The sequence below is a fragment of the Nicotiana attenuata genome, chromosome 7 (assembly GCF_001879085.1).
Source record: "Nicotiana attenuata strain UT chromosome 7, NIATTr2, whole genome shotgun sequence".
Taxonomy (NCBI): Eukaryota; Viridiplantae; Streptophyta; class Magnoliopsida; order Solanales; family Solanaceae; genus Nicotiana; species Nicotiana attenuata.
The window spans coordinates 2547808-2572579 of record NC_031995.1 but is presented as its reverse complement, the minus strand read 5'-3'; the positions used below and the strand labels follow the sequence as shown (position 1 = coordinate 2572579).

The following is a 24772-nucleotide window of genomic DNA, read 5'->3' as shown; positions in this document are numbered from 1 at the left end:
CAAAGCAGCTATTCGCCCTATTAGCCTTTGCACGGCCTTCACGCTATCCACGATCGTGATATCTTCAATAGCCTTGATCTTATCGAGGTTGATTTCGATACCCCGATTTGACACCATAAAGCCGAGGGACTTACCTGAGCCAACTCCGAAGGCACATTTCTCCGGGATAAGCTTCGTGTTGCATTGCCTCAAAACTTCGAGTGTTCCTGCAAACAAAATAAATGGTCCTCTGCGTGCAGGGACTTAACCAACATATCATCAATATAGGCTTCCATTGGTTTACCTACTTGTTCTTCGAACATTTTGTTAACTAGGCATTGGTACTTAACTCCTACATTTTTAAGCCCGAAGGGCATTATGTTGCAACAATAAGTTCCAAATTTAGTAATAAATGAAGTCTTTTCCTGGTCCTCCAGGTTCTTCTGAATTTGATTGTACCCGGAGTAGGCGTCAAGAAAAGTTAGGATCCCGTGACCGACCGTGGCATCGATCATACGATTGATGTTTGGCAATGGGAAAGAATCCTTCGAACATGCCTTATTCAAGTCCTTATAGTCTATACACATTCTAAGTTTGTTTCCTTTTTTCGGAACTACAACTACTTCGGCTAACCACTCGGGGTATTTTACCTCCCGAATGGATCCTATTTTAAGAAGTTTGGTTACCTCGTCTTTTATGAAGGCATGTTTTACCTCGGACTAAGGTCACCTTTTTTGCTTCATCGGTTTGAACCTGGGATCGGTGCTCAACCGATGCATGGTGGAATCCCTGTCATATCTAAATGGGACCAAGAGAAGCAATACATATTATCAATAAGAAATTGAATGAGTTTTTTCCTAAGTTCGGGGGTTAATCACGTTCCCAGGTATACCTTTCTCTCGAGCAAGTATTCGATAAGTACGACCTGCTCCAGTTCCTCGAAAGTTGACTTGTTTGCATCGGACTCTTCGGGAACGACGGAGGTTCGAGGAGTAAGGAGATCCTCCTCTTCATCTTCGATTTCCTGTTGCTCCGGCTCCATCGAGGCTGGGGGCTGTGATTTTAGCAGCCCGCTTACCTTTGGTGCTCGATTTCTCTAAGGTCAAAGGCTCTAGTATCGACACCACTTCCTCGATTGCAAACATCTCTTTTGCAGCATGCCGTTCTCCGTGGACTATTTTCACTCCTTCATCCGTTGGGAATTTCATCATCTGGCGAAGAGTTGAAGGCACTGCCCTCATGTTGTGTATCCATGGTCTCCCGAGGAGTGCGTTATACCTCATGTCACCTTTTATGACATGGAACCTGGTGTCTTGTATGGTCACGGCTACGTTTACTGGCAAGATAATCTCTCCCTTTGTTGTTTCGCTTGCCATGTTGAAGCCATTCAGGACCCGGGATGCAGGTACAATCTGATCTTGTAGGCCGAGTTGTTCCACGACTCTCGATTTGATTATGTTTGCTGAGCTACCTGGATCCACTAAAACACGTTTAACTTGAATTTTACTTAAAAGGATAGAGATTACCAGGGCGTCGTTGTGAGGCTGAGATATGCCTTCTGCTTCCTCGTCACAGAATGATAGGACGTCCTCGGGCACATAGCTCCGAGTCTGTTTTTCTCTTGTGATTGATACTTTGGTGCATTTGAATATAGGTCGTTGAGGGACATCGACTCCGCCAATGAGTATGTGGATTACATGTTGTGGTTCTTCTTGCTCATTTTTCCTTGAATCTCTCTCCCTGAAGTGATTCTTAGCCCGATCACTTAGGAATTCTCGAAGGTGGCCCTCGTTGAACAACAGAGCCACTTCTTCCCTTAGCTGCCTGCAATCTTCTATTCTATGACCATGTGTACCATGATACTTGCACACCAAGTTCGGGTTTCTTTGAGAGGGATCGGTCTAAATAGGCCTGGGCCACTTGGTGTATTTTATTCTTCCAATAGCTGACACAATCCCTGATGCATCTACGCTGAAGTTGTACTCCGATAATCGAGGTGCCTCTGCAGGATTGGTATGTTTACCGAATCCGCTTTTACTCATGAGTCCCCGAGAGCGTTGACCTCGATTGTCTCTCCGATCGTTTCGAGGAGCGTTCCTACCTAGACCGTTGTTTCTTCGATCGACGTATAGTTGATACCGTTCCTTGTTTGATCTCGATTCCCTGTTTGTATCCCACAGGGATTTAGAAGTGAACCTGTTAGGATGAACCGAACTCGAGGGGGCTCCCAATTGATCATCCTCGACCCTGATTTTTGATAGATAACGGTTGTGCACATCTGACCACATCACAACTGGATACTCGATCAAGTTCTGCTTTAATTGTCGAGACGCTATCGAGCTCCTTTCATTCAAACCCTGCATAAAAGCTTGTACTCCCCAGTCATCGGAGACTGGTGGTAATTCCATTCTTTCCATCTGAAACCTGGACACGAACTCCCTCAACATCTCGTCGTCCCTTTGTTTTATCTTGAAGACATCTGATTTCCTCGTGGCCACCTTTATGGCCCCGACATGTGCTTTTACGAAGGCATCTGCTAACATAGCAAACGAGTCAATAGAGTTAGGAGGCAGGTTGTGATACCAAATCATGTCTCCTTTCGACAATGTTTCTCCGAACTTTTTCAACAAGACTGATTCAATCTCGGCGTCATTCAAATCATTTCCTTTGATCCTGCAAGTGTATGAAGTAATATGCTCATTGGGTCGGTTGTTCCGTTATATTTGGGTATATCGGGCATGTGAAACTTTTTGGGGATGGGCATCGGAGCCGCACTTTGAGGGAATGGTTTTTGTATGAATTTTTTGGCATCTAATCTTTTCAAAACTGGAGGTTCCCCCGGTATCTGGTTTACACGGGAGTTATAAGTCTCCACCTTCTTATCATTGTCTTCAATTTTCTTTTCTCCGGACTTGACCCTCTTGGTGAGCTCTTCGAGCATCTTCATAATCGTAGGGTCAGTCCCCAAGCCACTTTCATTTGACCTTTCTAGCGTTGGCTTAACAGGTCGCTTGTTTTCATGTTCAGCTACACTCGGAGTCTTATTTTGACTTTGAAGTTGAGCGATAACAATTTGCTGAGCCTGCAGCATCTCGAATATCACTTGGAGGCTGATTCCTCCATCTCCTATTCTTGGTGTTCCTTGGTCCCCTGGTCGGGCTTCCCTGCATACACTCCCTTCGGGGTCTGTGCCTAAGTTGGTGTTTAGAGCAATATGTGAAACGGGTTCCACATTTGGCACTTCCCCAGGGTTTACCGGTGGTAAACCGACCCCTATATTGTTGTTTTCACCAAGTTTGTCGTTGTCATGAACAGGTGCATTCTGTGAGCTAGACATTTTTCAGCCTGAGAATAAAAAATTCTTAATAAGAAAAAGTGTAAAAATAATGTGTGTAATAAGAATCAGTAAAGAAACAATCACTATTATCTTTAGCCCCACGGTGGGCGCCAAACTATTTACCTCGAAAATACGAGTAACAATTAAATTTGATTTGTGATTTTAAAGATATGTGATTTAGTTCAATACCAATTAATAATCAAGAAATATGAAGTAGAAGTGAAAGAGACAAGTGAATCAAACCAATATTACTTGACAGTAGTGACCTCGAGATGGTGACCTCGAGACGGGCTAAGAACAATAAAGTAAGACAAGTAAAGCAAAAGCAGTAGAGCTAAAGGACTGATGAACAATAAGCAAAAAGTAGAGTATATATTCTCTTCTCAGTGATTGTGTCCCCTACAAATGATTGGGGTCCCCCTTTATATAATAGGAGAATCCTAAATATGGAATATTTCTATTTACAGTGGGAAATATTCCTGATACAATTGTCTAACCGCCTAGTACGGAATCGTACAATCATATTCCGGAATTTGCGCCATAATCTTGGGGACGTGGCAGGAAACTAGCTCATTCTGTTACAAACCCATTTCGGTACTATTTCGGGGTCGAGCACACTTGGCCTTGGTATTCCTCGAACTCCTATCCGGGCATTGCACTTTATCTTCGAGCTTGGTGATCCACCGGCTTCGAACTCGACCTCGCCCGTACTAGGGCCTAGGACGGAACCTCGAGCCTATAAATCGGAGGCATACGATTTCGACCGTATACAGAAACATTTTTTTAGGCGAAAACATCGATCAAATGTTTGATATATTACAATTTGCCCCCACAAGTTTATTTATTGACCTCACTTAAAATCCAGTGGCTTCTACATTTGACAAGTAGCAGCACTTCACAACATTTACGTGGAACCTTTCCCTGATATTCATGCTCACATCTATATACTTCAATTTTCTGCCTCCATTGAGCTCCAAAATAGTAGCAGAGAAAATCGTCAACAATGTATCGATCGGCGGCGAAGCGGTTACTGCCGGCAGTTTACCGCCGGCTTAACAGTCGGCCGGAACTTGCAATATCGCCTATTCGAACCCTAACAGCAAACAATTCCACTCGATTTATGACTTCAGCTGCCACCGGAAACATAACGGACCAGAACCCTACTCTGGCTAACCCTATTCCAGCTGACTCTATTCCGGCTGACTATACGGCGTCGTCATCGTTCAAGGAAGAAGAAAGGACACATCATCATGAACAATCGAGCTCGAGAACAAAGCGACCTAAAGCTCATTACAAAGACGAAGAAGCGCGTGTGCTCAGTGCCTCTCTACCTCACGTGGTTCGTTACATTTAATATCTCTCTGTTTCGCGGTGTGGATATGAATTATTGAATTGTATTTGTGTATATTTATGTGATTAATTTGTTGTTATCTGATGTGTTATTGATTGAATTCGTTTTTGGGGATAATGTTGTTGATTTGGTGGAATTGGCTGAATTAATTGTTGTATTTGACCTTAGAATTTGTTGAACATGCCTTGTAATTCTACTGCAAAACTTCTTTAGTGTAGAAGTAGTTTCTATAAAAATAGGTGAAAAAATGAACCTCATTAAAAATTAGAGCCCGTTTGGATGGGCTTGTTTTAAGTGACTTTTAAGCCAAAATAGCTTTTAAGCCATAAGTTAGAAATCCTAACTTTTGGCTTTTGGCTTGTTTTTATCATTTTAGCTTAAAAACAAGTGCTTAAAAGCACTTTTTTACTTTATCCAAACACTACAAAATGACTTAAAAGCTATTTTGGCTTAAAAGCACTTAAAACAAGCCAATCCAAACGGGCTCTAATGGAGCTTCGGTGATATAAGGAAGATGATGCCCGTAATGGAAGGTTAACCTAAGTCCTAATATACATACCAAAAGAGAAAGGAAAAAAGAAACCGGATATTTGGATGTTCAAATGTGTTTGGTAGGGAGGAACATATTTTCTTGAAAACTATTTTCTGGGGAAGATGTTTTACTTTGAGAAGTCATATTTTGGGATTGCTTTCCTCTGTTTGATTAGGTATAATGGTCGGTGATATATGATTAACCCTACAAAGTGTATGGTAAGATATGACGGATAATGATTTAGTGGTATTTTTGAGTATACAAGGTTGACAACAAAGTCTGAGTGTTGATTAAAGTAAGTGATGTCGTAAGAATTGATATATCTGTAAAGGAAGTTGACTCTCCCAGAAGCGAAGGAAGTCATTTTCTCCCTTTTGGTGGAAATATTTTCATTGGGGAGACATTTTTTTTTACAATTTAGGGTAACCAAACACTGTAATGATCTCATCAAGGAAAGTTCTTTTGAAAAATGTTTTCTGTCATACAAACACACATCCCCCGTTCCATTTTGAATATATTGGACTTGAAATTGGTGCTTGGTAACCTGTTTGCAGCTTCGGCTAGGATGGACTGAAACAGCCATGATTTCAGGTGCAAGGGATGTTGGGGTGTCGCCTTCCATCGTTGGATCATTTCCTCGGAAAGAAGCTGCACTAGTGGAGGTAAATGATGGGTCACCTACATTTACTCATAGTTCTAGATTCTTTAATGTGATTGTTTTTTTGGGGGCATTATAGAGCTCTAACATCTTTGGCTTTGCTAAAAAAGTTGATATAAGCTTGTCTGCTTTTCAGTTGTTAATCTTTTCTTCTGGTTTTCTCCTTATTCTATCTGCACCTGTTTTGTTTGGTAATAAGTGTAAGTCAGAGAACTTCATTGAGGTAAATGACGCAAAGTAAAAAAGGTAATGATCGTGTTTCCATGATAAAGGGGTTATTAATGATATATTCCTGCTAGCTTATTTTATGTAACTATATATGCCATTACGTGCTTTGTATAATGAACATACCAAAGAATGAGCTAAATCCTAAGATATTGCTAATTTGCATAGGGTTTGCGAGAGGGGCTTAAAAGCTTACACCTTGCAGCTGCAAACCTCTAACCGTTTCCCTGACTTTGTTTTTAACACAAATTGCCATTGGCAAGGTGCTTAGTGCTCTGTCATTCAGCAATCAATCTTCGTCTGTTCTTGAATCAACATCATGTTGTAACTTACACTGGTTTTTTACCTGTATTAACAATAGCTTAGCTGACCTAATTAGTGCTTGTATTTTCTCTTTTTGCGGGTATCAATAAGTTAATCCTGTATTAACTTTTTATATTGAACTTCTTTTTCCCAGTATTTTATGGATGAGTGTCTCGAAAGACTCATCGATATCATTGAATCAGCGGAGGATCTGAAAAACTTGATACCTAGTGAGCGGGTGGCAAAGCTTGTTAGAATTCGCTTGGAAACACAGGCTCCGTACATATCAAAATGGGCCCAAGCTCTCAGTATACAGGTACTTCCTTAAAGATTACATCTTTTCAGGCCCCTTTCTTTTTTGGTTTGCAGAAATTCAGACAACTTCTGATTGTAGGCTCAACCCTTGAATGTTCCTACAAGCTTCAAGCAGCGTGCAATGCTGGTTGATGAGATCTGGCATGCTGTTGGTGATGATGCCAGTGAAATTGATTGGTATGTGAAGCGCACTGTCCTAGGTGGAATATACTCCACAACAGAACTATACATGCTGACAGATAACTCTCCAGGTGTGTCATTTTAACTGTTACGTATTTTGTCTGATGCTCATTCTTCTCCTGTGATCCTTCTAATATTACGGTTTAAGTCTTATTAAAATTTTATGATCAATTAAAATTGAGCCCCTTTATAATCCTAACATGCCCCACTGTCAACAGTTCTTCCTGTTTCGTACTGTTCTATTGACATGGGACTATTTCTTAGAGTTGGCTGGAAGCCTCTTAGGTTGTTAGTAACTATTCATACTCCATCTTTTCGCTAAATCACTCTTTAAATATATGGAAAAAAGCATTTTTTTATGTAAGAGGCATGACAACAGAATTTTCTCTTGGAATAATAATCCAGCAAAAGATGTACTCTTGCTGGAGCCTTGGTTCATCAAACTGAAGTTGCCAATGTCACTTTTCCAACTCTCCTAACACTGTTAAGTGAAAAAACAGGACACTTGCTCCAAAAGGAGTATTCGGTACGAGGTCCTCTTTTGATACGTTTATGTAACAACTTTGCTCTCACTTAGCCAATGTATCCATTGTTGCATGTTTTTCGCTAAAAATTAATTTAGAGCGTGATTCCTCTGCCAGACATTATTTTTTGGATTAGAAATCTTTTGGGTGAAAGGATATAAATATGAATGACTTTAGAGTAGAAAGGGAGGTGGCACCTCATACCAGATATCCTAGGGAAATGGATTTCATATGGTTTTGGTGCTTTTTAAGAATCTAAGCTTCATGAAGCTCTTGACGCAACCATGCCTGCCATTATTTCCAAGTTGCTTTGCAGTCTTATAATTCATCTTCCCTCTGCTCTCGTTTCTTGTACCTCTGCTCTTTGGTTTTAGAGGCACAGTTGAAGCTTAACTGCCTACAACCCCTCTGATAATTAGTTGGGCAGCTAATATAGCAAACAAAACTTCCCTTGCAAGCAGCCTCTATTGGAATATTCTTCCACTTTTACCAATAATTTCCATGTATTCAGAAAGGTCTCTTCTCTGCTCTCTCTGGAAGGTGTTGTTCGTTTTATTTACTTAGCATCTGTCTTGTATTTCTCGGCTTTATTGTTTATCTGTTGACAGATTTTCATGATACATGGGCATTCTTGGATGCACGAGTCAAAGATGCATTTGATCTGAAAAAGACTGCTCAAGAGGTATTTTGCTGCTAATGTGATTATTTTGTTTCAACTACCCCTGAAAAGAGGCGACTAGGATTCTATCTTGCACTTCAAAGTTTTGGTTGAGAACAAGCCTGCAATTTTGCAGGCACAGCGTTTGGCTGAAGCAGTTGGTGCAGGAATGGGAGGCTCTTTGCAAGGTTTTATGCAGAGGGTCTTCACGCGTTGAATACAGTTTGCACAGTGGCTAATACGATTTAATGGGCGTGGTGGTTCACAAAATAAAAATTATAATTTGTGTCTATCAGCAGAGCTGCTAATCTGAATTAGCGGAATACCATGCACTCGACTTGACATTTTGGCCACAGCATTTGCTTATACACGTTGATACTGCTTATTTCTGGCAAAATGAGAATAATGTTACAAGTAGAAAGCTGTTCCATTTGTTTATTTGCTGTCTGAGCGGCATGCATAGATGAAAACATTTAGTCTTTTCATCAGTAACTTTAAACATAAGGTTTGACTTGCTTCACTTGGTTTCGGTTTAGCTTGTAATTGTGTTAGGTAATGGACGATAGAGAAAGATCAATTTTAGAAGACTAATGACAAATGTGTATTTGCAGTTTTACTTGGATGAAATGTCTAATGCTGCTGGGGATGTATGATGATTTCAGTCTCTCTTAATATAAAGTTGAGTCTTCTATGCTAAGGTGGGGTTATCATATGGTCTAAATTCTAATAGCTGTTACCTAGAGGATATAGTGACCTCTATTTTTAATATTGAAATTACCCACTAGCAAATACAAGTCTGTGGTAGCAGAAGTCTAACGATAATAAAAACGCTTCGGACCAACATAAACTACATTAGGTGAAAATGAAAATCAGCGAAATAAATGAACTAAATCAGTACTAACATGGAGCTAATGGTCCAGTCTATCTTCATTAGAATCTCGCTTTCCTTTAATAACTGAGGAGAAACAGTTAATTGGAGTGGGAATAATTGACATCAGGTAGGTTGGAATGCCATCTAAATACTACTACTTCCGAGGGATAAAAGATAAGAAATGCAATATTTGCTCTCATTTTTTTTATATGTAATTTTTACTTCCCGTAGCAAAGGTTGATACTTTATTTATATTAAATAAATACTCTTTTAAAAAATTATATTTCACAACTACCTTTTAATTTTTATATTCAAATATCTATTTATTGTCACCTCCTATCCTTAAGCCATAATATATACTTTGTATTATTTTTCTCTCTTTTATTTTTTCATATTTTTCTCTACCCCCTCTCTCTCAACGCCAGCTTATCAAAAACTAGGTTTTGAGATTTTAGAGAATCTTACCAGTCCATACCCGAGCATTTAGTTCCTCAGGAACTGGGTTCTTGATCGAAGAAGTCCACATGTCACTCTTAACTGTATTTGAAGACCTTTTAGCCAAAACCAATCTCTCTCCACAAGATATCGATGTTTTAATCGTTAATTGCAGTGGATTTTGCCCCGCTCCCTCGCTTTCTTCCATAATTGTTAACAAGTTTTCCATGAGAGAACAGTGATGTTTCCATAATTCATCTCCATTGTCTCGCAAAATTTTTAAATTCTACTGTGCTTCTTAGATCTCTTTGGACTGAGTTAGTGATCGAAACGGGAACAATGACGTTTCGAGTCAGAATCGCGACCCTCTCGACGAGACGACATTAGGGTTGTTCTTGAACAAAGATGACGGAGTTTGGGGCTGAGCAACTTGAAGATTCTGTTACCTTTTTTTTAATTGTATTTCAATGTATCTCGCTGTATTCTATGTATTTCAATGTATTCATTGTCTTTTTTTCCCATTGTATTTCAATGTATCTCGCTCTATTCCGTGTATTTCATTATATTCACTGTCTCACTATATTCCATGAATGTATTCATATGTTTTTTTTTTTAATTAATATAATTTATGTATTCAGATGTATATATGTATTTAAATGTATCTGCAGTATGTATTCATATGTTTTTGCACTATAGATGACCTGCTATACTTCATGTATTCAAAGTATTTTTATGTATTTAACTGTATTCAATGTAATTATATAATTTCTCTGAAGATTGCTATGCTTTTGGGGTGTTTTAAGGTTGAGAATCTTTTTTATAACTGGAAATACAAATTTTGTGTGTTATAATTGAGTTTGTTGAGTTATATTAGAAGTCTATTATGTTAATTGATTCACTTTCCGTTTAAAAACAGCTGAATAGACCATGAATTGCGCTATTTACGTTACTGTATTCACAAATACATATCGTGAATACAGTCGAATACAATAATCTGTCTAGCTGTAATCCTCTGTTTCACGCCGAGAAATGCTATTGTATTCTTGAATACAGTTGCTTAAATACATCGAATACATTCTAAAAAACCTAAAAACATAGCTATAGGAAGTAATATAGTAAATGGTAGCTACAACTAGCTAATAACCACTAAACAATAGTGGTTTGTGAAAATTTCTCTTTTTTATAAGTAGCATATTTAATAACATTAACTAGTCAAAACTCATAATGTGTTCTTTAAGGCACCAAAACTAAGTCCTTGTTCACATTAAAATAACTGTATGGACATTGCACCATAAACATTTTTAAATCCCTAGCACCAAAAGGAAATTGAAAAAGAGAAAAACACTAATTCAAGATGAAACTTTGAAGTTTGAATGCAGACAACAACAACAAACCCAAGTATAATTCCGCAAGTGGAGTTTGGGGAGTGTACTGTGTACGCAGACCTTACCCCTACCTTGTGAAGGTAGGAAGATTGAATGTGGACAACAACAACAACAAAAAAAAATCCAGTATAATCCCGCACGTCGAGTCTGGGAATGGTAGTGTGTACGCAGACCTTACCCCTACCTTGTGAAGGTTGGAAGTTTGAATGCGGACATCCGCAATAATTTTCTCCAGGAGAAAAGGAAACTTGCATCACACTGATAATGATGCAGAGATTACATACATGCACACAGTTTCTTGGCTTGGTGGTGGAACTAATTTGGCTATCATGGGTAGAATAAGCAAAGTCATCAGGGAAGATCATATGACAAAATTTGTAATGATCTTCAATGCCAACAGCAAGGTATATCCATATGATGATTCTCATAACAACAAAGAAGAATCAGCAAAAATAAATGAATTACATATAAAAGTATGGTTCACATATAGGTTAGAACTGAATCACCAGTAGTCACCACAAGAACAAGTGCCATTCTTGAATCTATGAAATCTGCTGGCATCCCTAACAACAATTTCTCGCTTAGTAATCATGGCTATCAACTTAATTGCATTGTGACAATCGTTGCAAATCCTATGGCTTTGAACAAGTTGCAGTGAGGTTGAACTGGATGTGCTTATGAGCCCAAAAGATATTGCCAACTTTTCACTGTGATAATGTGGCAATTTTTGTTCCCGTTCATCTACATCGGGTAGTAAGGTTTTTCCCTCTGTAACATAGCCATGCTTGGAAATCTCCAGCATAAGCTCATCCAATTTTTGATATATCTCCTTCGTCTGCTCATGGCATTTATCTCCGGACAGGAAAACATGTGGCTGCTTCTTTATTTCTATCCATGTACATGCTGGCTTTATCCTCAGACCTTTTCTCGTCAATGTTTGAACAACTGCAGCAGCTTCTTCTTGCTTGCCGGAACTGTTGTAGATATTTAAAAGCATCACATAATTGCTAAGTTTTTCTGGTTCCATACCGTACAGTTTCTCAGCTGCAAATTTTCCAAGCTCAAAATTCTTGTGGACTCTACAAGCTGTCAGTAACGCCGCCCACATATTAATAGTAGGCCTAAAAGGAGCATCTCTGATTAATGCAAAAGCTTCATCTAAAAGTCCTTCTCTACCCAACAATTCAATCATACATGCATAGTGCATTGCTCGAGGCTTCACACTGTAATCTCTACTCATTGATTCAAATATTTCCCACCCACGATCTGATAAACCAGAATAACGACATGCAGATAAAACAGCCAGAAAAGTAACATGATTGGGCATCATTCCTTCGCAAACCATTCGCTCAAATAGCTCAACAGCCTCGATCCCTTGGCCATGATTACCATATCCACCTATTAAGGCATTCCAGGAAATAACATTCTTTTTGGGCATCCTCTCAAAAACATTCCGAGCATCTTCTATCCTTCCCCATTTGATATAGAAATCAACTAGTGCTGTGTTGGCGACTATATCAAATCCAAATCCATGTCGAACTAGCCCAGCATGAGCTTGTTTAGCATGCTCTAGTGAAGCTAATCTAGTGCAAACTCTGATAATGATTGAAAATGTGAAGTGATCCATTTTGACACCAGCATCTCGCATCTCATAGTACATACGTAAAGCCTCCTCACTATAGCCATGGAGAGCGTAACCAGCAATAATCGTATTCCACCCTACTGTAGTCTTCACCGGCATCTGATCAAAAACAAACTGAGCATCCTCTATGCTACCGCACTTGCTGTACATATCAATTAAAGCACAAGACATGAAAACATTATCGTCTTCCCCCATTTTCAAAGCACAACAATGCAACTGCTGTCCCAAAGAAATAACCTCTAAACCAGAAGATGCTCTAATCATCGTGGCATATATCCGAGAATCAGAACCAGAGAACTCCTCCTCTTCCTCCTCCAGCATCACGAAAAACAACCTAAACGCCTCTACATAATCCCCTAAATCCACTAGCCCACCAATCATCGTATTCCAAGAAATCGAGTTCCTCTCGGGCATTTCATCGAATATCATACGTGCATCTAACATCATCTTACATTTCACATGCATAGACAACACCCTATTCCATAAATACTGGTCTAATACCAATCCTGAACTAACCATATGATTATGCACCCTTTTAACACCTCTGATTGACCTTAACCCAATACAAGCAGTAATCAAAGCATCATAAGTGCTACTACCTAACTGACAACCACCTTCACATTCTAACAGCTCGAAAAAATCAAGCGCCTCGTGATACCTTTTATGAAAAACTAACTTCTCTATTTGTGCACTAATCCCTGAACTTGAAGAATCCTCATTTTGGGTCACTTTTTCTTCAATCAAATTTTCCTCCTTTTTTGAAGGTTTTAACATTGGTCTTGGCTTTATAAACCTATGTTCAGAAAGTGAGCCTTTGATCTTAAAAAACGCATTTTTGTACCTTTTCTTACTGAATAAAGAGCAATGCCCATAAAGATGAAATCTTTCCTTTAAAACTTGTGGGTTTTTCAAGAAAGCAACATACTTACAGGTGCTCCTTAGCTGATCCAGTGGCAACGATATGTCCATTTTCAGGATTATAACAACAGAAAAATAAAAGGGTGTTTTAAGAAATTAGTTAAGAGCTACAGTTTACCTCCAAATTTTGAATCAGATTTGGAGAAATTGCATCAATTGGACATCAATCAACCCAGTTTAGAGTGTGTACAATTGATAATGGCGAAATGAGTGAATTTTCTGATCTCCACAACGAACTCCGCAATTGCAATGTTGATATTTGCAGCTTCGAAAAATCCGCCACTTTTTTTTTTTAATTTTATTTTAGTTTTTTCCTTTTTCGGCTTCGGCCGTTGGGTAGTTGATAGTTGTTGGTAACCAATGAAGAGAAGATCTTTCCTTTTTCAAGGGAAATATCATGACCTCCATGGTTTTTTCGAACTTTGGGCTCAGTGGGAAATAAATCGATTGGGCTTATATAAGATGATTGCATAATTAGCCAAAATTTTACGGTATAGCCAGTTTTCGGACTGGTCAATCAAAAATAGCCAGCGTTTATCAAGTCAATGAAAAATAGCCACCGTTTTGCAGCAATAGAGACCGGTCCAGCATAATATACTGGAGTTCGGTGCACTTGTGTATGAACTCCAGCATATTATGCTGGACCGGTATACTTTGCTAGCTCCAGTATAATATACTGGAGACTGGAGCACTGGTGCTCCAAACTCCAGTATATTATACTGGACCATTATACTTGCTGGAACTCCAGTATATTATGCTGGAGTTCTAGTGTATTTATGCTGGAACTCTATCATATTATGCTGGAGTTCCAGCATACTATCCTGGAACTCCGGTATAATATGCTGGAGTTCAAGTATACTTATGCTGGAACTCCAGCATAATATACTGGAGTATTTTTCGGGTTTTGAACAGTGTTTTTACTCAGATTTATCTTTACATAAAAAGTGGCTAAATTTCGATTACTTCTGAAATTCGGGTGTTTTTGAACGACCAGTTGTAAATCTGGCTATTTTTAAAAATCACCCCATAATTAGCCCATTTCAAGAAGATAAGTGTACAAATAGCCGCTTGAAGGCAGAAAATTACACCAAATGATCTTGAAAATAGACGGTTTTGATTTTTTGACCCCCGTTTGCCTCATGATCAAACTTTTAAAGTTAAAACTCAAAAGTCTTATTTCTGGGACAAGCGAGGGCAATAATTGTTAAATTTGAAGTTCCGCCCATCGGGCAAATGGGGTCAAAAAATCAAGAATGGCAACCGAAGTGTTCTATTTGTGCAAATCACCTGCTTGAAGGACTGATAATGTGAGACAGTCGGATTTTACAAAATATCTAAATTTTAGTCACTTTGAAATCAAATTTCCGACCGAAAAACTTTCAGCTTCTGTTTTTCAAATGTGAAACTGGGAACTGGCTAAGCGTAATCTTCGTGCTGAAATTTGAAGAGGAATTGACCTAAATAGTTGTCCACATATAATATATGTGTGTAGAATCGTATATATTCAATATATAATCTATGTATATTAGCTAATTTTTTTATAGAACCCAAATTTGAACTTCAAACCCGAAAGTGTGAAGCTAGGCTTAGCTGAATCTTAATTGCAGAAGCAAAATATAGTTAAGTGCAATATTCTTCTACACTAGAAGTCATCATTAGTTGTTATTTAGTTCAATTGGAGAAGCAAATCATTGAATGATCCTAGAGTTATTTGTACTACAGTATTATTTGCATTTTTCATATTGAATTAAGATAAAGTATTCTCACCAAATAACTGTTGCCCATGTTCTACTTGCACCATAGTTGATTATATTATTGACTAATCGCGTGAAAATGATGGTATAGGAAATAAGTAAAAACTGTTATAAATAGAATTGTATTTAAGATGAATTTTTATATTTTAGAGAGATTTTTAGGGTTTGTTACTTTGTGCCTAAGTCACTTTTTCCCTAAAAATAAAGGGCTTCTACTCCATTATAAATAATCTCAAATCAATAAGAATTCACTCTTCCTACTTTCCTCTACAATACTCTTCTTCTTTTATTGTTTTATAACACGTTATCAGCATATTTTATTATTTTATAACACGTTATCAGCACGAAACTCCAACCAATTGAGTAGAGGCTTTGGGATACGTGCATGTTGCTCAACTTATACATAATATTGAGCATAATGATGGTCAATTGTTCCACGAACTTCCTTCAGGAATAAATTCTGGATTTAAGGTAAGTACTTTACCTTATTTTTCTCTTTTTAAATTCTTGAAATTCTATAATCTGATTTTAAATACAAGCAAGACAATAAATTTTGATTATAACTCTAATAGAGTTTTTAAGAAATTAAAACCACTCGAAGTGGTAAAATTTTTATTTCTTGCCATGATCAATTCATGTATGATTGTGAGCACAAGAAGTGAAAAATCGTCTCATTGAATTTACTTCATTCTGATTCCCTTAAGAGAATGTGGTAGTAGTATGTGATAAGTCTGAAAGAAGACAAAATTATTACTGTGAAGATATCAATGGATGTGGACGTGACAATAGACGAAATTATAATCGTCATCATTGTGGTAATAAGATGTCACGACCCTAAAATCGACCCGGTCGTGATGGCGCCTATCGTGAAACTAAGCCAGCCGACACAACTCCCGAATTTAACCCTTTAATCAATAACAATCATTTTTAAGCCTTTAATTAATCAGATAATCTCATAATGTAAGTCTAAATGAACAGTGCAGAATAAATACACAAGCCCGACATCGGGGTGTCACAAGTCACGAGCATCTACTAACGTCTGAATACAACTACGAGTCTAAAAATGTACTAAATACAGTCTAAGGAAGACAAGAGGGAGAAAAGCAGTGCTGCGAACGTTGGGCATCTACCTTGCTAACTCCAATGACTCTGCCACTGACCAATCAACACCCACTACCGGGTTTAGAAATACCTGAATCTGCACACAAGGTGCAGGGAGTAATGTGAGTACGCCAACTCAGTAAGTAATAAAAGTAAACGAAAGCTGAGCAGTAAGAAAACACGTAAGCCACGTCATAAAGCTACAACAAATACAGTATATTTCCAAAACAGTACAGAAATCATTTATTTCGTAAATCAAACTCAGTTTTAGTAAAAAAAACCCTTTCCTTTTTAAATCATCTTCCAATGGTTTTAAACGAGTGATAAAAATAGTGAGTAAAAATGATAGAAACGTAAACAGCCCCTCGAGCAAAACATGTACCATAAACCGCCCCTCAGGCACAATATCAACAGAACTAGCCCCTCGGGCTACCTCACAATTACTCGTAATCAGCCCCTCGGGCATAACATGAATTAAGAACCACCCCTCGGGCAACATAGATCAAGAACAGCCCCTCGAACTTCAATATGAAACAACAATAGCCCCTCGGGCTACAACACATCACTCACACTGGGTACCCGCGCTCACTAGGGGTGTACAGACTCCGGGAGGGGGCCCTTACGGCCCAAGCGCAATAACAAGCCATCCCGTGGCATAATCAAACAGGCTCTCGGCCTCATATCAATCACAAGACACCTCGTGGCATAATAAATCAGGCTCTCGGCCTCTCATATATCACAAATCAGTACCACATGCTGCGGCGCGCAGCCCGGTCCTATGATATCCTCACAACACAGGCCCTCGGCCTCACTCAATTAGATCTCACTCAAGCCCCTCGGGCTGACAGTAAAACAAGTACTCGGCTCAAAATTATTTATGAAATCAAAAGGAATGAATAAAATCGAGTTATGAAAACAGTAAGAACATAGCATGATTGAGTGTAAACATTAAACCAAAACAGTGAGAAAAAATAGTAGTAAAAGCCCCTAAGGGTCCAAACAATCGGCCCAAGGCCCAGACACGGCATTCAGCCCCAAATACAATAATACTTTCCAAAATATAACAATATCAAATAGTTTTCAAGTAAAATACGCGACTTAATAGTCATACGGGATGGACCAAGTCACGATCCCCAACGGTGCACGACCCCACGCTCGTTATCTAGCGTCTGCATCACCTCAAAGTAGCACAACAATGTGAAATCCGGGGTTTTATACCCTCAGGACAGTATTTACAATCATTACTTACCTCAATCCGGTCCAAACTCTAGCTCGCGATGCCTTTGCCCCTCGAATCGGCCTCCGGATGCTCCAAATCTATCCAAAAACAGATTTATACCATCAAAATATGCTAAGGGAATAAAGCTCACTCTAAAATATCCAATTTATACCAAAAATCCCGAAATTGGCCAAACCCGGCCCCGGGACCACGTCTCGGAATCCGATACAAATCACAAAACTAGAATCCTTACACTCTCACGAGTTCATACATATCAAATACATCAAAATCCGAACACAAACAACCCCTCAAATCCCTAGATTTAGGTCTCCAATTTCCAAGCCCTAACTTCCAATTTGCTACTGATTTTCCCATATAATTCAAGCTTACAACCTTAAAAATCATCATAAAAACGAGTTTAGGGACCAAGGACCTTACCTCTAGGAAGCCCTCTTGAATTCTCCCTTCAATTAGCTCTCCAAAGCTTCTTCCCGTTTGAAATGTTATAAAAAACCACTCAAAATCGCGAAGGGTGAAATAAACATATTTTGACCCAGCAAAACCGCACCTGCGGTTAAATGGTCACACCTGCGGTCCTAGGTGCGCACCTGCGAAATTCACTTAAAACTCCAAGGCCGCATCTGCGCAAAGAAATCCGCACCTGCGCAATCGCAGGTGCGACCAGGACCTCGCTTCTGCGGTCCCAGCCTGCCCCTCTCCTGGTTGCTTCTGCGGCTCCAAAATCCGCTTCTGCGAGTCCGCACCTGCGGTCCCCTAGCCACAGGTGCGGTTGTGACAGCAATAGAAAGACTTCAGCTGCCAACCCAAATCAAAATCTTCCGTCAACCATCCGAAATCACCCCGAGGCCCCCGGGACCTCAACCAAAAGCACAAAACAAGTAATATACCACTATCCAAACTTATACCAATCTTCAAAACACCTCAAACAACATCGAATCAATCAAATCACATCGGATTCAAGCCTAAGGTTCCAAAAATCTTCTGAATTCTGCTTTTGATCTAAAGTCTATCAAACCACGTCCGAATGACCTAAAATTTTGCACACACATCCCAAATGACATAACGGACCTACTGCAACTCCCGAAAATCCATTCCGACCCCTATACCAAAATCTCACCTATCAACCGGAAACGCCAAAAATCCATTTTCGCCAATTCAAGCCTAAAGCTACTCCGGACCTCTAAAACACATTCCGATCACACTCCTAAGTCCCAAATCACCTAACGGAGCTAACCGAATCATAAAAATTTCAATCCGAGATCATTTACTAACAAGTCAAAACTTGTCAAACCTTTCAAATTTTAAGCTTCAAACTGAGAGTTGTCCTTCCAAAACCATTCCGATTACCCTAAAAACCAAAACCGACGATTTACACAAGTCATAATACATCACATGGGGCTAGTCATGCCCGAGAACTGGCGAGTGAAGTGCAAAAGCTCAAAACGACCGGTCGGGTCGTTACATCCTCCCCCACTTAAATATACGATCGTCCTCGAACGTGCCCAAAGTTGTTCCGAAAACCATCAAATCGCTGTGTAACCTTACCATGCACATACCCGGGGATGATCCCACGTCACCCTGTCTCATATAGGTCCGATAACACAATATAACTGAAATTTCACAATCCAACCTAGCCCATAAACCTTAGAACCAAATTCCCACTTCCGAAATCTCCACAAGATCAGAATCTCACCTCTATACTCTGAATAAGCCCGAACAAGTTGTAACAAGCCATACCTGCAACCTCAGACGCAATTACATGATATACCACATAGCTCAAACTCTCGTAGCGATGACTTCTGATAACAGCCGTTGCTCAGAATAACCGAATATCGATAATAAACCTCTTATCGAATAAAGCCTCATTCCAACACTTCCGTGTACTGCCAATGATTAATAAAACACGTAGAAAGTCACAACCATTGCTCAGATCAACCATTCGTGAAGCCACTCCTCCTTTGGCAAGGACCATAGCAAATTTCTGAGCCGAACATCAATATTATCCTTCCAACACGCTGAAACCGAATCCGTTTGTATTCATTCTAGATCCCAACGATCTCATCCAATCCAACACAACTACCCCGGTGACATGATGCATCAATACAATCTAAAGCCACAACTCGTGCAATCCGCGCACCAATAAGCAACAATCCGAACGTACTCAAATCATGAAAAAGGACTCAAATGAGAGAGTTGTACCGCAAGCTCTCCAGTACCACCACACACAATGCTGAGAACCCGTCACACATCGTAGAAACTGAACACACGAGTCCAACCCGAAGGGTCATACCTCCACATAACTTCGCTGCAATATGAGACCCTATTCAAACACTGGTCTACATGAAACACCTCAAGTTACTATGCCCAAAATCGACAACCACGCGCAATATGATGTCTAGAACCAAATCAAATCATCATACCCACGGCGAAGCACTTGGCATAACATTACACAAACCCGAAAGGACACAACCAATCATCAATCATGCAACCCTTTAATATCCGTCTCACTCAAATTCTGCTATAAAGCCCAAATGGAACCGCACCATATGTGCATATAACCAACAAACCATAACTCCCAACAACACAGAAACATAACTCATAGATCACCCCAGAACACTAACAAACTTAAAAATAATCGATTCAGCACATCCCTTAACAATAGCAACTCAGAGTCAACCGAGCCGACTCGATGCATAACACACATCCATATTGGCTTATCAATGAACCCCTTATCAAGGAGTCCTTGAAGCTGCTCCTTCAACTCCTTTAACTCCGCCGGTGCCATACGACACGATGCCCGGCACCAAATCAATACCGAAATCAACAACCCTGTCCAGCGACATGCCCGGCAGCAGGGAACACATTCGGAAAATCCCTCACCACCGGAACTGAATCAATGGTAGGAGTCTCTGCACTGACATCCATCACGAAGGCCAAGTAAGAAAGACAACCCTTCCCAGCCATCCGCTGGGTTTCAAAAATGAAACCAGCCTACTGGGAACATAATCCATCGAACCTCGCCACTCAATCCGTGGCATTCCCGGCATAGCCAACGTCACCGTCCTAGCGTAACAGCCCGGAATAACACGACACAGAGACAACTAGTCCATACCCAATATCACACCAAAAATCTAGCATACTAAGCAACAAGGATCCACTCGGGTATCCAAACCTCCAATAATTACCACACAAGACCGATATACGTGGTCCACAACCACGACCTACCCCGTTTATGAGGACTCCCAATCTCCAAATCCGTACAGCACGCGAATCACCATATCCGATCCCAACTCCACCGTCTGAATATACAACACACCTCTATTACCCAATCATTCCACGAGAGGTACTCCTATAATTCTTCTGTGCCACCAAGCAAACTCGAATATCAGCAGTCGATCCAACAAGAGAGTGCCGCAATACTAATAAAGTATCCTTAACTCAAACACCTCGCCCTTTCTAAAATTTATACCCTCTTCAGCCACACCAATCAGTGATCTCATTTATCTAGTCATCTGAAACTGTCCATGCCGCCTAAGAATTTGTGACCTTACTTTCAGAACTGAACCGTGACCTTACACATACAAATCTCAGTCCTACAAAACATACCACATATAACATACCATCCTACGATAACCATGAGAACTTCATATCAATTCCGAGCCACAAGCAACTACGTACTCAACTAGCCGAGAACTTTCCATTTGATCCCACATAGAAGAAAATCACTATTCATCACATGCTCCTCACGCCAGTAGGAAATATACCTCTCTCGCCGTAGTAGAAACCATCAAGAACTCTCCAAATTCCATTTGCACAAAACTAAACCGTCAGGGCTGAATCCTTCTAACTCAACCAAGCTACGCAGGTCACTAAAACACAACCTAAGAGCATTGTCGCGAAACACCTGTAGAAACTCATTACCTCGTAAGTGCCCAAAGAACTAGTCATATCCTTACCATGCCGATCTGGCCTACTACCAAGCTATCCCATCTATCCAAGTTTCCTTCTGATTTACCTTCAACTTGATACTCCTTCTTTCTATAACACCACAATTCCTCAACCCAGACTCACAACAGGAGACCCAAGCATAAAACCACACTGTCTAAGGCTCATAAGCCGCTGAATACTCTCTTAACTATTCCCAAAAGCACCATATTTAAAATACCTACTGATAATAGGTGAATTTGACTATAATCACACCTTAAATAATCACCTTCTTATGTAGTTTTAATGCTAAAAGTGATAACAAAATGCTCTTATTAGTGCTTTTTCATGATTTGCAGGTGATATATGTATAAGGAAGGCTAAGGAGCAGTTTTAGAGTCAAAAATTGGAGAAAAGAGGCCAAATGTGTAAATTCCCAATGAAGCTACGCCCTGCCAGCCCTTAGGATTCAGAAAAATGGTTTGGCCGCGGTTCTACCGCGACCGCGGCAGAACCGCGGTGGAAGGCAGCTTCAGAACTTTAGAGATCGCGGCAGAACCGCGGCAGGCGCAGAAAAGTTCAGGGGTCAAAGTGTCAAATACGGGATTTTTAGACCTAAACCCTATTTAAAACATTAGACTTCGCCCAAGAGAATGATCATTGATTTTTAGGGTTTCTTAGCAAGGAAAACCATTGTGAGAGAATACTCCAAACATCTTTCTTCTTTACTTTTGATTTTTATGATGAATTCTATCTTAGTTTATTTTCCCATAGCCATGAGTAGCTAAATTCCTTGTCTAAGGTTTTGATGGAACCTATTGGGTGATAAAATTCTTGTTTATGTGAATACAAATTGCTAGTTTAATCTCTATTTGTTGAACTTCGTGTTTGTTGTAGTTAATTGACAGGATCCTCAATTAGCTGTGCCTATTTAGTGTGCATAACTTGGAAAAGAGTGCATATTTAGGGTATTGTTGAACAACACCACTCCTAGATTATTAGAGGAATCTATAATTGCGGGTTTAAAGGCGGGATTAGGGATAACGAAGCCTTGGATGTAATCTAAAGTGAATCGTGCTAAATAAAGTAAGCTAGTGTATCTCGGGAGAGTGCAATAGTAAATTACTGTGATTACTTGGGAGAGATTTACGGTAAGATTAGTGTTCATGATTGATAAAGATGTGTTGGTAAATTTGTATGAGCATAAACAGAAGGGATTCCATCAATAGGGGAAATCATTACCTTAGCTTTTTATCATAATTGTTTACAACCTTATTAGTTTAGTTTACAGCTCACTTGCAAGCGTAGTTGTTAAAGAACATTCAACTGAGATTTGAATATTTGGGAAGCTGGTTCTAAAGAATTAGTGGGTCTAAAGATAGTGATTGATAGGTTAACTCTCTGTGGATTCGACCCTGGGCGTAATACTCGGGTTATATTTGCAACGTCCGCAGAGTCCTTTTTATAAGGCATAGTTAGGCGTGATCAAATTTTGGCGCCGTTGCCGGGGAGTTAACGGAATTATCAATTGCCATTGACAGAAATACAAAGATTCTTATTGTAGTCAGTTTTCTCTCTACCAAAATTTTCATTGAAAATTTGACGGTTGTTGATCTGGGTGCACAGGTGTGTGCCTAGAAATTCTACGAGGACTGGAGAACTACTTGAAGGACTCTCAGACCCCGAAAAAACATTCCGGGCATTGAATCGTGCCAACAAAAGACTTCAACAACCCCAACAAACACACAAATTCGAAATTGACATGGGCGACATAAACGACCCCAACGGAAACGTCAGGAATGAGCAATTGGCACCTCCCGTGCCTGAGGGTGCACTATATGACTGGGCACAATCCACAGCTGACAATCTGGCCACTGCCATTGTTGTGCCCGCAATACAAGCTGAATCGTTCCAGATCACAAATAACATGCTACACTTGTTGCAAACAAGGGACTCTTTTCTGGGACACAAACAGAAGATCCTCAGCAGCACTTGAAGAACTTCCTGTCTATATGCAAAACTTAAAGGCAACCGAACGTGATTCCGGAAGCAATCAGGCTATTATTGTTCCCATTCTCGGTGACAGGAGCTGCTCAGGTTTGGCTAAACTCGCTCCCTATAAACTCTATAGAAACTTGGGATGAGTTGGTCAAGCAATTTCACAACAAGTTCCATCCGCCCAACAAAATTGCTCAACAAATTGATGAGATTGTGAGTTTCAAACAGAAACCAATGGAGACACTACACGAGACATGGGGCAGGTTTAAGGGAATGTTGGTTATGTGTCCCCACCATGGTGTTCCAGAACAGATGTTGGGACAACGGTTTTACATGGGACTGTCAGACAGCATGAAGAATATCGTAGATGCCTCTGCTGGTGGGGCATTCTTGAGCAAGACTTGGAGAGAAGGTCAAAATTTGCTCGACAAGATGGTGCAGTTCGGGTTGGACAACTAGGAACGCACCTATCACTCCAGTGGTGCACTCAGTGCCTCTCGATCCTTCTAATGCAATGGCTGAAAATATGGCGACTCTCTTGACACAAATGAGCATCCTCACCAAAAAGGTGGAGGAATCAGGGCAGAAGCAGCAGGTTCATATAGTAGATACTACCAATGGGGACTTGTGCACATCTTGCATTATCCAGCCAATTGGTAATCCTTGGAATACAAAGCATGATCATCATCATCAGCACCCTGAAGATATGAACTATGTGGCTAACTATGGGGGTCAGAGGCAAGGTAATCAAAACTGGGGTCAGCAGACTCAGCAGCAGTACAGGCCACCTCAGCCACAGTATAACGCCGGAAACATGGGAGGCATGAGACCCCCCAACAACATGGCACTATATCCTAGACCACAGGGGTACAACAATCAGCAGCAAGGGTACCAACCACCTCAGCAACAGCATGGTAGAAGACAGGAAGACGGGTTTGCAAGACTTGAAGCAATGATGCAGCAGGTTATTGGGTCCAACGCTAAGATAAATGAAAGGGTGGATGCACATGATGCGGCTATCAAAAATATTAAGGTACAAGTGGGCCAGATTTCAATGTCACTTAACAATCGTCCTCAAGGGACATTACCTGCAGATACCCAAATCAATCCAAAAGATCAGGGCCCAAAGCAGCTGATGGCGGTGAGTCTCCGGAATGGCAGGGATCTAGATGTTGAGCAAGAGAGAGCTCGAGAAAACATACAGGTTGAGACACTCATTCCAGTGCCCATTGAGCTGGATGAGTCTACGGGATTGACAGAGGTAACAGCCCAGCCCGCACCTGAAGAAAAGAATATGCAGTAAGAGACTGAGATAGTAGCTGGGCCAGTAGTTGAAACAGTAGCTGAGAAAGAGAAATCTCAAGTGATTGGGAAGAAAAGACCTCCTGCACCATTTCCACAAAGGTTGGCCAAGCATCAAAAGGAGGAGCAGTATAAAAAGT

At 40.2% G+C, this 24772-nt stretch overlaps 2 protein-coding genes across 2 annotated transcripts; one reads left to right on the top strand and one right to left on the bottom strand.

Annotated features, from left to right (window-relative positions):
* LOC109228529 (ubiquinone biosynthesis protein COQ9-B, mitochondrial) lies at positions 4202-8718 on the top strand. The gene is made up of 6 exons (XM_019393649.1): positions 4202-4655; positions 5754-5861; positions 6540-6701; positions 6780-6951; positions 8013-8086; positions 8199-8718. The coding sequence occupies exons 1-6, from the start codon at positions 4320-4322 to the stop codon at positions 8277-8279; spliced, it is 933 nt and encodes a 310-aa protein (XP_019249194.1). The 5' UTR covers positions 4202-4319; the 3' UTR covers positions 8280-8718.
* LOC109228528 (pentatricopeptide repeat-containing protein At5g50390, chloroplastic) lies at positions 11118-13724 on the bottom strand. Its single transcript, XM_019393648.1, has one exon. The coding sequence runs from the start codon at positions 13362-13364 to the stop codon at positions 11256-11258; it is 2109 nt and encodes a 702-aa protein (XP_019249193.1). The 5' UTR covers positions 13365-13724; the 3' UTR covers positions 11118-11255.